Genomic DNA, 16,889 nt, shown 5'->3' on the forward strand with positions numbered 1-16,889 from the left:
GCTCCACCAAAGTTTTCCCAGAGTGCATCTCAAGAGGAACACCTGTCTATTCTGTTGCAAGACGCACAAGTTTGACTTTGCAGATGAGATATTGAGAGAGTTCCGGACTTGGAAATAGGCGAGAGTTGCTACTTTCACTCTTTCCTTGTGCCAAAGAAGTATGGTGTCCTTCGGCCCATTTTAGACCTTCAACCTCTAAAACCCTTCCTGCGGAAGGGCAAAATCAAAATGCTCAGGCTGGCCAAGATCCTGTCTGACCTGGACCTGAGCGACAGGATAGTGTCCTTGGATTTGCAGGATACATATTATTGTTAGACTTGGCATTTCTTGGCATGATTACCCCTGACCTTTTGCCGCTACCTCCTCTATTTGTGACTGATTAGATGCTTTGGACACTTTGCCACTGCTAAACATTGTCAAAGTGCAAGTGCTCCCTGTGTAAAGTGTAATGGCAATTGGTTGTCCATGATTGGTATGTTTGCCTTACTAGTAAATTCCCTAGTAAAATGCTTTGTGTGCCAGGGCTGGTAATGCAAATGCTACTAGTGGGCCTGCAGCACTAATTGTGCCACCCACACAAGTAGCCTTAAAAAGGGAACTCAGGACTGCCCTTGCAGTGCCTGTGTGCAATTTGTTAAACTGCCATATTGTTCTGACAAGTGCACCCACTTGCCAGACCGTACCCTTCCCTTTCTATGCACATCAGACACCCCTATGGTAGGTCTAGGGTACCCCCTGGGAAGGGTGCAGTGCATGTGAAAGGTAGGACATGTACTAAGGTGTGTACCATGTCCTGACAGTGAAATAATCTCCATTTCGTATTTCACTGTTGAAAGGCCATCGTGCCCATAGGATAGAATGTGAAGGCTGTGTAATATGTTTTCCAGCCTATCTTCCCAAAGGCTTAAGATGGAAAGGTGAAGTTTAGTGTACCTGAACTCACAATATAATAACACATCTTTTTATGACGGTGGTTTTTGCACTGTGTGTTTAGAAGCCAATCTTTTAGAAGTGGCTGGGTTTTTGTGCTCTAACATTTCTGTGCGTCTCTGCCTGGTTGTGGATTGACTGTCTGGATCTGAAAGCAATAGGATCTTGGGAATGTCTTGGACCAAGGGGAGGAGATGAGACCGCAACAGGCTGACCTGCATCTGGAGTGTAGGGGGAGGAGTAGCCCCTAGAGGTGAAGAGGCCTGGGCTGCTGCTATAAAACAATTGTCCCATCTCCTGCTGAGTGATTGAGAATCAAAACCCCCTCTAATTAAAGGAAGAAGGTGTCATTGGCAGGAAGGCACCCAGAACTGGTTTGAACAGCGGTCAGTGCCCCCCTGAACACAAAGACATTGAGTGGTATAACTATGAGAACTGAAGTGTCATATTCCCACTCGCTCACCTCCTGAAGACCGGAAGCAAGGCATTCTCCTCATTCAACGAGACTCCTCCCATCTGTTTCCGCCTGGCAGGGTTGCAGTCTAGTTGTTTGAAGGCACGCAACTGACGCCGCCGGCCGGCCGACACTTCCGGGTGCTTCTGCTTTTCAAGGCGGAAGACGCCCACCACGGCGCTTCGGATTCTTCTCCAGAGCTTCGCAGGCACGTAAGCGAAGGCTCTACCTGCAACCGGACACTCCGTCCGGACCGCGCAAGGGCGCCTAAAGATCCTACCTTGGTGACTCGTGCGGAGGCACAGAGTCACATTTCCTCTTGTCCCTCACTACAGCGCAAGAACGCTGAATACTTGATTTTGCGACTCCTGCAACGGTGCGAAGTCGCGTTTACCTGAGCCCGGCCACACAGCGCAGGAGCGCTTAACCCTTGCTTTGGCGACTCGTGCGACGGCACGAAGTCGCATTTACTATTGCCCCGCATCACAGCGCAGGAGCGCTTAACCCTTGCTTTGGCGACTCGTGCAACGGCACGAAGTCGCTATAACTTTTGCCCCGCATCACAGCGCAGGAGCGCTTAACCCTTGCTTTGGCGACTCGTGCGACGGCACGGAGTCGCGATAACTTTTGCCACGCATCACAGCGCAGGAGCACTTAACCCTTGCTTTGACGACTCGTGCGACGGCACGAAGTCGCTATAACTTTTGCCCCGCATCACAGCGCAGGAGCGCTAGATACCTTCTCGGCAGCTCTTGCATATGCACGACGTCGCACTTGCTTCATTCCTTCACCACAGCGCAGGAGCACTTTCTTTCAGGTAACCACTTAGGGATTCATGTTCCATGTTACCTGTGTCTACCCACTGTAATTAGTGCGTGTGTCTGCCCCCACTGTAACCGGCGCAGTCGTTACACCTGCCTCCTCTCTCGCCATTAGGTGGTGTCGACACAAAGACCCAGAAAACCACGGAGGGTGACCCATAAAACCACGGAGGGTGCCCCACCACGACATCCACTATATCGCTCTCATCCACTTCTTGGCAGCCTCCCCCGGTTCCCTCTTTGACCTGGTTAGTGTACTTGGTTCTTCCAGTAGGAGAAGGGCGCAGGAGGGGGTTGTCCATGTCGTCCCCGTGGGATCTCTCCACAAACAGGAGGTAAGAATTGTGGGGACCTTATATGAAGCCCCTGAACTTTGGAGAATGGTTTGATCGAGATTGAACAAGACTGAGCAGCCTGAGACCCTCGTAAGCTGTGCCCTGTGATCGTGTGCACCTGGAGTCCAAGCAAGGATCAGCGACGCTGTGTGCGTGTTCTTTTTGCAGCATGAACCCTTTGTGAGGATTGTCCAGTTATCATGTGCACTAGAATCCAAGTGAGTCTCCTCAACGCTGTGTGCGTGTGCTTTGTGCAGCTTGAGAGCTTCGTGAGGATTGCCTTATCGTGCACCCGGAGTCCAAGTGAGTCTCGGCGATGCTGTGCGCGTGTTCTTTGTGCAGCCTGAGACCTTTGTCTGGAGTGCCCGCTGATCGTGCACCCGAAGCTCAAGGGAGTCTCAGCGACGCTGTGTGCGTGTGCCCTGTGGCAGCCTGAGATCTTCGTAGCAGTAACGGCCCGGACCGGCAGCCCCGAAGGAGCTGAGCCGCTGGCCCGAGCCCGCGGTTGCCAATTCACAAAGATTGCATCGGAGGCCCAAACCACTGGATGAGAAGAGTGACTTCGCGCCCCCCAGGTAACGTGTGTCGACTCCTGGGGATGGGGTGCGGGCTCGGAGGGAAACGGTCTCGGTCTCTCTCATATTCCGGCAGCGCGATCCTCTACTCCGGCTCGTATCGCGGCCCTTATTGCCAAGGGAGTGGCAGTACCAGGGCCAGAGTGCGGAGCTGCACTTTTTGTTACAACGTACCTGTGTTGGGGGCAATTGTTGACAGAGGCTGACTGCGAGTCAGAAGGAGTGGCGGAGAGACCGCCTAAGGCACCGTGATCGGTGCCGGAGTGTATTACGCAATATCTTCTTTCTGCATAACGGAGTACCTGATTGTTGTATTACACATTGCATAATTTCTGCATAACGGATTACCTGATTAGTGTATTATGCATAGCATTATTCCTGCATAACGAACTACCTGATTAGCGTATTACGCATTGCATTATTTCTGCATAACGAACTACCTGATTACTGTATTGCGCATTGCCATATTTCTGCATAACGACGTACCTGGTGGTTGTATTGCGCATTGCATTATTCTTACATTGCAAAGTGCCCGATTGTTGTGTTACGCATTGCATTATTTTTACATTGCAAAAATGCCTGATTCTAGCATTACGAACTGCATAACATGGTGTTAGGATTACAGTGGAATGTTTAGACGTGCTCATTAATATCGCCAGAATTTACCAGGGCTGGCTGGCCTAACAACCGGCCAGGAGAACTAGTATACATATTCATATGTTGGATTATATTGTGTGGTCTTATTGTATATCTTTTTACATAAAATTTATACTAGTTTTTATAAAACTTGTGTGAAGTCTATTTGTGGTGTCATCATTGGGTTGCTGTGAGTGTGGTTGCAAATACTTTACAACTTTGCCTTGAAGATAAGCCTGGCTGCTCGTGCCAAGCTACCAAGGGGATGAGCGGAGGCTATCTCAAAAGGTGATCTTCCTTTCCCTGACGTGGAAACGCTGGTCCCTATTTGGCCTAAGGTACCTACCTCAGCCAACCAGGGATCCCAGGTCTAACAATTTTCATATACCCGTCCTGCAGTCCTGCAAACTACCTGTCGTTCAAGGTAGGCCACGAAGATTTCCAGTTTTCTGTGCACTACTTTGGCCTCAGCAGTGTCCGTCGCGTATTTTCGAAAGTGATTGTGGTGGTCTCTGCCCATCTTCGATGGTCATGATACCAGTTTTCTCCTACAACAAGTTAAAGTTGCAACTGGCTTCTTTGCATAGGCTTCCTTTCATTGGAGCTGTCCTGGATACGGTTCAGTTCAGGGCCTTCCCTCTGTTGCAACAAGTCCAGGATACTCTGGCTCTGTCCTGGATCTCAGTGAGAGCAGCTCTGAGGCTTCTTGGCCTTTAGCCTCCTGCATCCTTTGTGACGAACACACCAGGTGGCACATGCGGGCTCTTCAATGGAATCTGAAGTTCCAGTGGGTCCAACACCAAGGAAATCTATTGGATACCATTCAAATTTTGAAGAAGATGGCACCTGAACTGTAGTACTCAACCACAATTTAACCACTGAAAGGCCCTTCCTCACCCAAAGCTGACATTGGTAACGGATGCTGGCTTGGAGAGGTGTCCTGGGGATGATGGAGATCAGGGAACTCTGATCTCATGAAAGCCCCACTCCATCAGCTTGCTGCAGTTATGAGCCATTTGGTTGGCCTTGAAGGCCCTCTTACCTTCCATCAAAAGGAGGCTGGTGCAGGTTTTCACTGTCAACACCACCACCATTTGGTATTGCACAGGGTGGAGTGGTTTCTGGGCCTGTATCAGGATGCTCTGCACCTCTGGAGTTGGCTAGAGTGTCAGTGCATCTTCATGATCACACACCACTCGGCAGAGTGTTTGAATGCCAAAGTGGTCAAGCTTAGCAGATGGAGTCTGGCAGACCATGTAGGCTACTACATCACAAGGTGACACAGTGCATCTTCCAGCAGTGCTGCGAACCCTGGCTAGATCTTTTCTCTGTCATTGAGAACATGCTATGTCAGAAAATGTGTGCGTTGGGAGTTTCCATGAGAACACAAGCTGGGAGATGCTTTAGAGCTGGTGTTAAACTCAGGACTACTGTATGGCCATGCCCAAGTCATTCTAGCAACCCCGGATTGCATCAAGAGGGTTTCTGATCATTAGCACTTGTCCTCTGATTAGACTGCCACTTTGGGTGAACTTCTTGTCCCAGGAACAAGGTAGAGTTCCGTTCCCGAATCTAAGCAATATACACCACCTTGCATGGAGATTAAGCAGTGGTAGTCAACTGCGTTTGATTTGCTGCCATAAGTGATGGATTTCATCATCGCTGTCGGGTATCATTCCTTGAAGGCCATTGGTGCTGTGCGGTAGGATAAATGCAGACTGATGTTTGTCTTTGGCCCTTAAAGGCCTTTCAGTGATCACGTTTAAAGGTTATTTGTTGACCCTTTTTTGCGTTTGCCAGACCAACCTTCCTGGTTTAAATCGGCTTTTTTGTGAAGAGGTTTATAAAAGGCTTCACATGCATGTCTCCTCCTAAACTAGCGATGCCCCAGTTTTTTTAGAGCAACGAACGTTTGCAACCCACCTATCTTTAATCAACAGGTGATTTAAAAAAAGAAAAAGGTTTTTCTTTACTAAAGCACCATGTGGTAGCGCACTGTCATTTACAAACAACACATTTTCCATTCAGATGGCCACTAAATGTATGCAGGCATGCAGTGTTACTGATAAAACTGTATTGCTCACAAATAATAATTTATGTAAATCAGATTTCAGTGAATATCATTTGTTCATCATCAAGTAAAGTGTCTAGCTTGTTTTGATCCTATTAAATTTTGTTTCCATCACACTTCAGAATTAGCCAAAAATTTGATTTTTTTCTACCCTTACTGCTGAATGTGTACATTATTTGTTACAAAAAATGATATCCACTCACTGTACTCTAACAAGGTTGTCACACGGTTCACTTTACCTTGCTTTCTCTGACTGCAAAGTGATAAGAGTCTGTAAATTCCAATCCCCACATTAAAAACAAAAAAGCAGCAATTTGTCATAAGACATAGCTGACATTTGACCTCTGTCTTTGAAGTGCAGCAATTGTGACCAGAAAAATGCAAAATTTGAATGCATTTACTGCTTGGTCTTTCGCGACCCACCAAAAATCGGCTTGCGGCCCACCAGTGAAGCCATTTTATGATGCAATAGGGGAACCTTATTAGTGTTAGTAATGTAGGGGGACATCTTAATGTTTTTCATGTGTACACCCTTTGAGCAAATGAATAGCTGCTTGTTGTGTCTCATGACAATGAAGGCTATCTTCCTCATTATAATTATGTCAGCTTGTCGCATGAGTGAGCTTCAGGTACTGCATTTTGCATCCGCCCTATTCCCTATTTTTTCAGACAAACTGGTGTTGAGAACTTGGGCAGCCTTGTTTTCTAAAGTTGTGACTCCTTTCCACGTTGGGCAATCTATCATCCTGACTGTGTTTTTTTCCCCCACCTCTCGAAAGATGAGGAGCGGCTTCACCGACTGGACTCCAAAAAGACTTTAAACTTTTATGTTGATCTTATCAAAAACACCATGTAGACGATCACCTTTTTTACTGGGGTTCTCCAGGCAGCTTTTCAGGTTCAGCTAGTCGCATTGACGTGCCACGACTTCAGATTTATCCCTTCATGATTGTCCATTGGTCCGTGACTTCAGCGGCCTCTAGCCAACATATCACCTTGTTGATTTTTGCAAGTATTTTTTTTTATCTCAGGCATAACTGGTTGGGGATCTAAACGTTGTTGACCACAGTACCATGACTCCTATTGTTAATGTATATTGTTTTTTGCAATCATAGGCACTTAAAATATGTGACATGTCTTGTATGCTTTCATTGCAAAATGTCTGAGTCTAGATTTTTAACTTTCTTTGTGGTTATTCTGCCACTTTATTGATGTGTTATTTTAAACTTACGTGTATTGGCTTTCCATTTGGACACTCAACATACACTTCATTGTATTTCTATGTATCAATTGCTGTGTTACTTCACGAGTAAGGGACCTTTGTTCCTTTAAAGATGCTACCACTGCATTGGCACACGGAGTGCCAGTCCTTGACATCTGCCAGGCTGCAACAAGGTTGTCAAATTAGACATTCAAAAGGCACTTTTGTGTTGATAGCCAGGTCAAGAGGAAAGAATTTTTACCCACTTGGTCCTGCAAGACTTTCTGGTATAAGACCACTCCACAGACCATCCACCTGGGGAGGTAATGCGTTGATACTTATTCTAAGGTTAGAAAGCTGCGGTTAAAAGTTTCCATAGGGGGAATAAGTTACTTACCTTGGTTAATACTCTTTTTAGTGGAAGATGTATCTAACTGCAGATTCCTTACTGCCTTCCTACCTCCTCGTAACGGGTGGCCTTTTTTCACATATGAAGAGGTCCTAAGTTAGGAATCTGCAGACTGGTTCTGCTAGTTGTTGACACTCTGCTTCTGATGGTGTGGAAATATATAAACAAGAAGTTGAAGTCCGTGCACAGGGAGGTGCTTAAATGCTGCTCTGCTCCATCACTTTGGGGCAGTACGGGGTCAACACAGAGCCACATGGCAACACCTAGTAATGCGTGGGAGCATTGCTGGAGAAAGGTTTGCGTATCCATTCAGGAGCCGGGGGAGTATTCTAAGGTGAAGAATCTGCGGTTGGATCGAGACTCTACCAGAAACAGCCTTACGAAGGCTAGTAACTTGTTTAAAAAGTATGGAAGTCAGACACTGATACAATTTAGCAAATTTATATAGAAAGCTCTTCATCCCACAGTTGTTAAATAGATTATACTACCTGTAGATAGACAATCAAGGGTCCCGGTATCTTGTCCAGTCATTTTGGATCCACTATCCAGAATTCAAGTCTGTGCAACTTGTATAAGAATATTACAGTTTCGATAAAATAAGCATCAGCCTCGGTTGACACATTGTTAAAAAGCAGAGTATAAAGAAAAAGTTCTAAAAACTAGTCAACACTTGTCCTAAAAAACGTAGTAAAAAGAATTGACTAATAATGTACACAAAATATTTACACATCGCCCTCCGTTCATCATGTGAATGACAAATCTTCTTAAGTTAGAGGACACAAGTTATGATTGCAATACCAATTAACAAAACTTTGTAATTCACCATCAGTATTGAAACTATATGGCATACACTTATCCAATGGAATACAAGTATCCAATGGAATACGTGCATCCAAAAACATGGTTTTAATAATATGCATTCTTTTTCAATCCCTTGTTGGTTTGGGATAATTTCTCCCAAGCCAGTGTATTTGATGTGCTTTAAATTCTTTGTGAAATGTTGATCTTGAAAATGTCAGTTTAATTTGTGTTTAATTTGTGTCTCCTTCTCTTATTGCTCTTATAAATTGTCTCCATTGTTCTATTTAAAGTCGTGTGGTTGATCCAACGTATCTCTTTTTGCAAACGCAATTTATTCGCTATATGAAACATTTTGCCTTAAGGTTGCTAAATGCTCTGAATATGTATTTTTTTTTTTTACTTTTTTACTTCATTTTTAATAATTTTCAGCCAATATTTTTCCTCTTTCTCCTTTAAAATCTACTGCTTTTATACAAGTTTTTACATAGTTTTAATAAGTTGGAGTAATAGGATTGGGTCATTTAGATTTCGTGTTGCTAATCATTTGATAATAGAAGTGAACGACATTGGTTCTTGAATGTTCATGTCAAAGTTATTGTAACTTGTACTATTTTTTCCTTTCCAGTCTGTGAAGGCCAGTCACTAAAGTAATTGTGGTGTAAATTGTCATTTTTTGTCAATTTATGTTAACAGTTAATTTCAACAGCCCTGTCATAGTCATCGAGCATGTGCTGGCTGCTTTACAGCTTCAAGATTTGAATGAATTTATCAATGAATAACTGGAATTTTTAAACGCATGTTTCAATAAAAAGTAGAACCAAGACTTACAAGTAAATTGGTGCCTCCTTTTATAATTGATAAACTTAACTCTCCTTTAATTTCAAAACTGCACGCAATCAAAAGGAAATAATTGGGATTTACAAGGAATTGCAACCTTTTAGAAGAGAGAAATTATTTATTCGAGAAAATTGAAAAAGAGTGTGGGGGAATGCTGCTTTAGGAGTGATGTGCCATAATTTAACATTTTTGCAAATTGTATAGAAAAGTGATTGTCTTCTTTCTAGCATGTGTGTTTGTTTAGTTTATAAATTTGAAGATGGCCCCAGTACCACGTATGTTAAAAAAGTATATTGCCTTTAATTACTTGTTACTGCAGACAACTGCCTGTGTACATTTTAATCTTATTTATTATGTTAGATAACTTGGAAAGCTTTTTTTAATTGGATCCTTTAACTATTTCAAGGTTGGCCAAAGCTGCTGTGGTTTGTTACGGAATCAAAACACCTTTCCAAACCTCCTCGCGATTGGTTCCCACATATCAAGGATGCAAATAATGATACTGCTTACATTGAGGTAGGATCAAATGCTCTGTTTATGAGATTGCAATATATTTTGTATTTCTTCTAATTGGGGTTTGTTTCTGAGAGTCTTGTTGTCCTTCAGAGTATTTTTCAGAACCAGGCACACATTCATGAGCACTCACATAATTCATGTAAAAACATAATCACTTGCAGATTAAATGTAATTAAGGCCACAACACCACAAATGCTTAATCGATCCATGCAGATAGCTTAGTGGCTAAATATTATCCTGAGTTGAACAACAGAATGACTAATATTTCTAAAAAGAGTAAGTTCAGGCTGGTGTGTTTTCTACAAAGGTGTGCTCTGCAAATGTAGTAGTCTTTGAAGAATATGTTGTCATCTAAACTCTACCTTTTGTTGCAACTTTGAAGGGAGATCTTTTTTAATAAGTCTTCATAACAAAAGTATTGGCTGGCCGTTTGTGAAACTCTGGATTCTAAGACGTGGACCCTGAAAATACCAACTACTAGGAAAACCTCCATCCATAATGGATATGGATTGTAGTTCAGTCATCTGCATTTTCATTCTTGCCGGAGACTTGTTATCGTAGCCTTAATCCACCTGTGAAACCTACTCCTCTGTGAGAAACATTTCTAGACTTATTCCACCAGCTGCCACAGACTACGCACTTCTACTAACCCAAGGCAATATTGTCCAATTGAGGTGACCAAATGCGTGCATTGATGTCTTTATTTTATGCTGTGTTGATTTTAAATGCTAGTACTACACTTGATATATTTCATTCATATATTCTAAACATAGTCTTAATTATTTAAGATGTCGGTTGTGTCTGAGCATTGAACACAGAGAAAAATAATATTTTTGTAAACAACCTAAAGAAGAAAATAAACATTAAATAGGAATAGTCATTTGAGATAATCTTTCGAGGAAAACTGCTTTGCCCCTTTGGGAAACTTTAAAGAGCTGAATTAATCCACAACTCTAATGGTTCTGTGTTCTAGGAGGTCATTGCAAAATCTTTGTTTTAAAGTATAAGGTTCTAAAGATCCAATTGTCTGTCTTTAGTAGGTCTTAGCTTCTAAGGCGAGTTGGCACCCTGGCCTTTGCTTTAGGTGTGTAGATAGAAGCTACTACAAATATTGCCTTATTAATTAAGCAAGACTGTTTAAAGTGGATAAGGGCTCGCGGTATCAGCCAGTATGGCAGTAGATGGGCCAAAATGTATTATTGAGCAAGTCATGACCGACTTGCCTTAATACAATAATAGGTTGAGCTTGTATCACAGTTACAAATTTAGAAAGTTGGATGATTTATTTTTCTCTTGCAAACACTTTCTCTTACGGATTGGTCTGTCATATACAACTGTGAATGGTAGAATAGTGAGCACTGATCAGAACCCTGTGAAATTTAGATTCAAGCAGAATATTGATTCCTGTTCCACACTTTGTGAAACCCTTAAACATCTGATGACTGCAGATGGGAGTTTTTAGCCCCATAGATGATGGTTTGACAGTGCTTGCTTGGCAGCCTACAGAAAATTACTAGTAGCTTTAATAAGGAAACTACAAACTTGCAAAGAGTTTCGGGGATGTAGGAGGGAATATACTGACGTGATAGACCTCAATGCTTGGCGTGAGCATTTCACTGCAGGGAAATTAAGTGATAGTGGTACTTTTTGGAAGATTATTAATCTGTCTTTTTTCCAGTGAGCCCCAAAGTTGAAAAGCTTGATCCCAGCTGAAAGTTGGTCTGAGCACTCCAATCAGCTTTATTTAACCATTCAGGCTAACAATAAGGGAGTGAGTGGTCTAGGAGTCTGAGCAGCAGGAAATGTGTTGTGAGCATTTATGTCTCCCTTTTGAGGTTAATGAGATGGTTGCAGCGATAAAAGATAGCCTGAATGTTGGCCAAAATTGTACCGACATTTAAGAAAGGCGATAGGAGTAACATCCGTTTCTATTGGCCAGTATGTCTGTTGGACTCTACAATTAAGAACCAAGGGAGAATCCTTTAGGCAAGACTTGAAGCATGGTCCGAACAGAATGCAATTCACTTAGACGTCCAGTAAGGTTTTCACCATGGCTTAGGGACGGTAGAACAGTTCCTTCATTTGTACAAACTAGCTGCAAAATATACTGAAGCCAAAGGTGCTGCCATACATCTGGCATTAATGAACCTTAATAGTGCATTCGACACAGTCAAAGAGGACATGGGAGTGGAGATGCCCTTGATTTGCCTCCTGAAAGACTTGCATAGGGATGCTTCAGCAAGGGTACGCTTTGTCCCAAAGAGCAAATGCACTGTGCCCATTAAATCTGTTAGAAGGGTCTCACAAGCCAGCATTTTGGCACATTTTCTGTTCACACTTTGTTAATGGAATGTGGGCAATTGACCTATACTCTAGCTGCTGTACACGGACGATGCAGTTATGCTGGCCAGAACAGAAAATGGTCTTCAGTGCTGCTTTTAATTTGTTACGTTTTTAAATGTGTTGAACGTTGTAATCAATTGTCTGTAGGGCTTTAAGTAGGATGAAAAATCTGGGGGGGGTGTCTCAAAGGGGCGTGGCCAATGTAATTAAGGGCGGAGCTTAAAACACATAAGCTAAAAATCTGTGCTAGCATAGTGTGCCACCCGACTTGTATTTTGGCGTTTCTCTCATTGCATCCAGATATATGATACAACAAGTAACATCATAAACACAAGTCAGCAATGTTGGCTTTGTCAATGGTTGTTATTTGCAAAACATAAATAAGCAGCAACTATGGCTTGTATATAATATTGAAAAAGTTTCCACTTACAGACCTGGTGACACAACGACAATGTTTCTGCTCCTGAGTTTCAAAGAGAGAAGGGAAATCCAGAGAGAAAATGAGTCTCTTTAAAGGATTTCCCTTGCCCTAGAACGCTCACATGACATGGCGTCATGCCGTCTCTTCTCCACTAGTGAGAAGTGAGCAGTGTGCGCGCACGCACATCCATGTGCCTGCTCTACTGCAGTCCGGAAAAAAACAGACCGCCTGTGTCAGGGCACAAAACAGAGGCCGATAGAGACCCGTATCGACGCCCCCATTAAAAAACTGCCAGTGCTCAGCACCAGTGAGACCCGGCCCACTTAAAACCCTGATTGTTTGTGATATTTTGTATGGCACAGACCACTTTACGCAGGGCACAAGTCCTAAAAAAAAGAAGTGGGGGGACTAACCTAGCTAATGGCATCGCGCGAGGCATCGTGGCACGTAACATCACAGGAAGTGGCATCATAAGAGGTGACATCAGATCTTAAGCCCTCACACATATGTTTAACATGTCTATCATGAGTACATTGGAGCACATTTCGAGTATATAGGGAAACCCTAATGATTTAGGCAGAAGATTCACACTTTTGTAAGCTACACATAAAACAATGTTGTCTTTTGTCAGCGTAAACGTCCTCTACCCATAGTGTTTTAAAAGGAAAAATAGTGGTACTTAAATGATTTCAACGCCTCCTCAAGGGTAATAAGCTCTATATAGATTACATTTATTTTGCGTACATACTGGGAAAGACCAACACGTGATGTTCTTACAGTGCATGCATATCGACCTAAACAGAGTCTGAACATAGTGAAAAGCTGCCTCTCAAGTATGTGTGAAGTGCTAACAAGGTGTGAACGTTTGTTTCCCCTCTGCTGCATTTGCTGCGAGGTTTGAGGCTCCTGACTGCTTCCAGCCAAGAGACTCGAACAAAAGTGGGCCTGATGACCCCTCAAATTCGGCCTTTCTTATGGGTCCAGCAGGAGTCAGAAACAAACAAGCATTGGCATAGCCAATAGGTCTCGCTTTTGGGACCTTATAAGTATTTAGCTATGCAACTTTTGCATGGCTAAACACTTATAAGGTCCCAAAGGCGATACCTATTGGCTTTGCCAATGCTTGTTGTGATTTGACACCTATATTTGCAGTGATAGTGATGTCAGGCCTATATCTGCAGCAATAGTGATCTCACACCAATATCTGCAGTGATGGCAATCTCACACCAATATTTGCTATAATAGATATTCCACACTTACATCTGCAGTAATAGTGATATCACACCTACATCTACAGTGATATCGATCTCACACTTGCAAGCGCAGTGACATTTAGTGCGCAAATTAAAAAGTAATGCAAAGTGCTCTTCAAAGTAGCGTGTGTGTGAAACAATGATGTATATGAGCCTGTAAGTGTAGTCACTATTTTAAATGCATGCAGTATTCTATTCCTGTATATAAAGATATTAACACTAACTGTACGAGCTTACACTGCAGCCTAGCGAACTGTATGAAAGAAGATGGGCCTCAGAAATAAAAGAAGCCAGCAGTGCGGTTAAAGTAGCTGCTTCGCCAAAATGTCTAAATAAGGGAAGGCACCACTTCGATGTTTAATCCACAACATGTTGAAGGCTGGCGCTTATACAAGCTATGGTAGTAGCATGTACAGGCACAGCGCGAAAGCTAGTTTTTATATTAGGAGTATGTAGTGCGTAGGATTGTATTATACTAAAAAGTGCACATACAGGAAGTGCACTGAAGTGAACTGCAGTGTAGGTGCACTTATAGTTAACGGTAGAGAAATGCACAGTGAGAACACCAGAGACAGCCCACAAACATTGCAGCGCGCCTGGGTTGATGAGTTTTGCGTAAAACATGTTTTGCAGGTGGGTGCGATAAGGCTTGCATGTCCGGAAAAATTAACTTTCAAATGCTTTGTTTGTTCTGTATGGAAAATCGATGTAATAAATAAATAAGGGCGGCAGTGCGCATGTAAGTAGGCTGTGAAGTGCGTAAGTTTAGACTCCACTAAAAAGTGTACATATAGGAAGCACATTAAGTGTCCCGCACGTGAAGTGCACTTATAGTCAACACTGAAAAGATGCACATTAAGAAACATAAGTCTGTCCATATAAATTGTAGCACGCCTGCGATGGTGCCAATTATGTGTAACACATATTATGCAAGTTGATGTTATAAAAGTTCCATGTCCAGAGAAGGCGTGCGAAAAAGTAAGGGATTAAATAAATAACGGCGGCAGTGTGCATTTTAGGAGGCCTTGAAGTGTGTATGTTTAGACTACACTAAAAAGTGTACATAAAGAAAGCGCACTAAAGTGAACTGCAAGCGATGTGCACTGACAGTGAACAGAGAAGAGATGCACACCAGGAACACCAGAGGCTGCTCTTAGAAATTGTAGCATGCGTGGGATGGTGCCAATTATGTGTAACGCAGGCTGATGTGATAAGACTTGCAATGCTGGTAAAGGAGGATTCAAAACGTTCCTTTTGTTTTGCGCGGCCAAGCAATGTATACAATAATTAATTACGCCTGGATGCATGTTAATAAGCCGTGAAGTGTGTAGGATTATACTACAGTATAAAGTGCATATAAGTACCGAAATAGTTTTTAAAAAAGGGAACCCTATTTTAAATCATATAAGTATAGCACATGGCCTTAGTTAAAAAAAACATGTACGTGAGGTAGAAATGGGGTGCTAATGTTCCCTTGTCTGCCAAGTAGGTGCGAACGTTAGATTGTAAGGATGAAAGGGTTGGTTAGGTGTGGCTCAAAGAAGAATTAGAGGGTATGTTTCACTTGTGCGGCCGCTAAAGTGAAAGTAATCATTTCGCGGGCGCTTTGATGTTCGCAGTGGCCGCGCGGCTCACTGAGAACATCAAAGCGCCCGCGAAATGTACACGCAGGCTGCCAAATGGTGCGCGCGCCCGGCGAACATGCACTGTAGTTGGGGGCCTGAAAAGCACTCGTTTGCACTTCCAAATCCCCGTTTTCTATAGCTCTCGCCAGAGCAGCACTAAAGCGCTGGCTCAGGCGAGACCTACAGAGCCCCCTCCCCGCCTGCACGTTGTTGCGGATAGAAAGCAGACAACAACGTGCAGGCGCTGCTGAATGTGTTTGCAAATCACGCCGGGACGAATTCCGCATATTTTGACAGTGGGCCCCAACTTCTTAGCAGGGTGGATGGCGTCCAACCTGTGAAAATAGTGGGTGGACACCTCCCACCCGAGTGTACCTCCGACTTGTGCCCTGACTTTACGTCTTTAATAGTTATCTTTTGTTTAGGAAAAGCACGCCTTTACCTGTGTGATTTATTGCTATTTGGGGCTGGGCGGGCATTACCGCTCTAGTACAGTTAGTCCAAGGAAACATTTTCTTGAATGTAGAATGTTTGATCCAAAAAACTGCGATATTAAGGAAACCCAATTGTTCGAGAACATGAATTTGTATTTATGGGTCTAATCAAATGTCTTTTATAGATGATTTTATAATGCTGTTTTTAACCTGATGAAATTTCAATGAACCGATTGTTAAAATAATTGCTAGTTGAAGGTATTTAAAGTATCTTAAATTTAACATAATTTGTGTTAATTGTTTTGCTTTTATGGCTACTGCTTTAGCGGAATGAAGATATTTTGACTGACATACTGCAGTAGGGTGTGCACCCCGATAAAAGTGTGCTCTTAAAGGTTGTCTTTAATGAAGCAAGTAACTCGATGTAACTGGAAAATTAAGTATTGAGGCTAAGTTTGGGAAACGAGCAAACCACAGCTTCTGTTCTCCAAGGAGCGCATGCATATTCAGTGTTGTAAATGTGTAACATAGAGTGCAAGCTTTCTTTAAAACAATTAGTATGTTGGGGGTGTTGTTGGGTTGGGTTTTGGGGTGGGGGGGTGTTGTGGGGTTGTTGCACTGTCTAACTGGGCTCTGGACTTTCTTTTATTGTGCAGAGGATTCATGTTACTGCCACTATACTGTTTGGGACCTGCACGGAGTAGGAATGTCTGTTAGGGCAGCTGAGACCCCGGGTCTTCTTAGAGTACTTAGTTGGAATGTGAGAGGGGCACTCGATAAGATCAAAAGGGGGTCTATTCTAAAATCGGCCTAGTGTGCCCGCGCAGACATATTGTTGTTGCAGGAGACCCATCTTATGGGGACTAAAGCCCTATGTTTTCAACGCTTTGGATTTATACAGGTCTATCACTCTGGGTTTGTGAGGGGTTCCAGAGGGGTTGGAATTTTAATACATCGTAGAGTCGCCTACAAGCATGTCAAAATCGGGGGGGGGGCCTTCATTATAGGTATATATTTGTACAGGGCATTGTGGACGGGGAGATTTTGGTTCTGTGGAGTGTCTACGCTCCCCCGCCTCTTTCCTGGGGACTGGAGGACAAAATTATGACCCTGTGGGCTGACATACCGGAGGGCCTAGCCGTTGTCGGGGGGATTGGAACGATGTGATGGAGGTGGCCAGAGACAGGTGGAGGCCCGGGGTCGTGGCAGATATTCACCTCCCCACTA

The 16,889-nt window shown here is 43.3% G+C and overlaps 1 protein-coding gene across 18 annotated transcripts in view; it reads left to right on the forward strand.

Moving 5' to 3' along the window:
- DIP2C (DIP2 acetate--CoA ligase C (putative)) overlaps nucleotides 1–16,889 on the forward strand; it is a 1,028,010-nt gene that overhangs the window by 753,178 nt on the left and 257,943 nt on the right. For all 18 annotated transcript variants that reach the window (XM_085631929.1, XM_085631931.1, XM_085631933.1 and 15 more), the window contains one exon: nucleotides 9,477–9,586. In XM_085631929.1, the coding sequence (XP_085488055.1) occupies nucleotides 9,477–9,586 (110 nt within the window). The remainder of the gene's footprint in view (nucleotides 1–9,476; nucleotides 9,587–16,889) is intronic.

This window comes from Triturus cristatus, chromosome 10 (genome assembly GCF_964204655.1).
Source record: "Triturus cristatus chromosome 10, aTriCri1.1, whole genome shotgun sequence".
Lineage (NCBI taxonomy): Eukaryota > Metazoa > Chordata > Amphibia > Caudata > Salamandridae > Triturus > Triturus cristatus.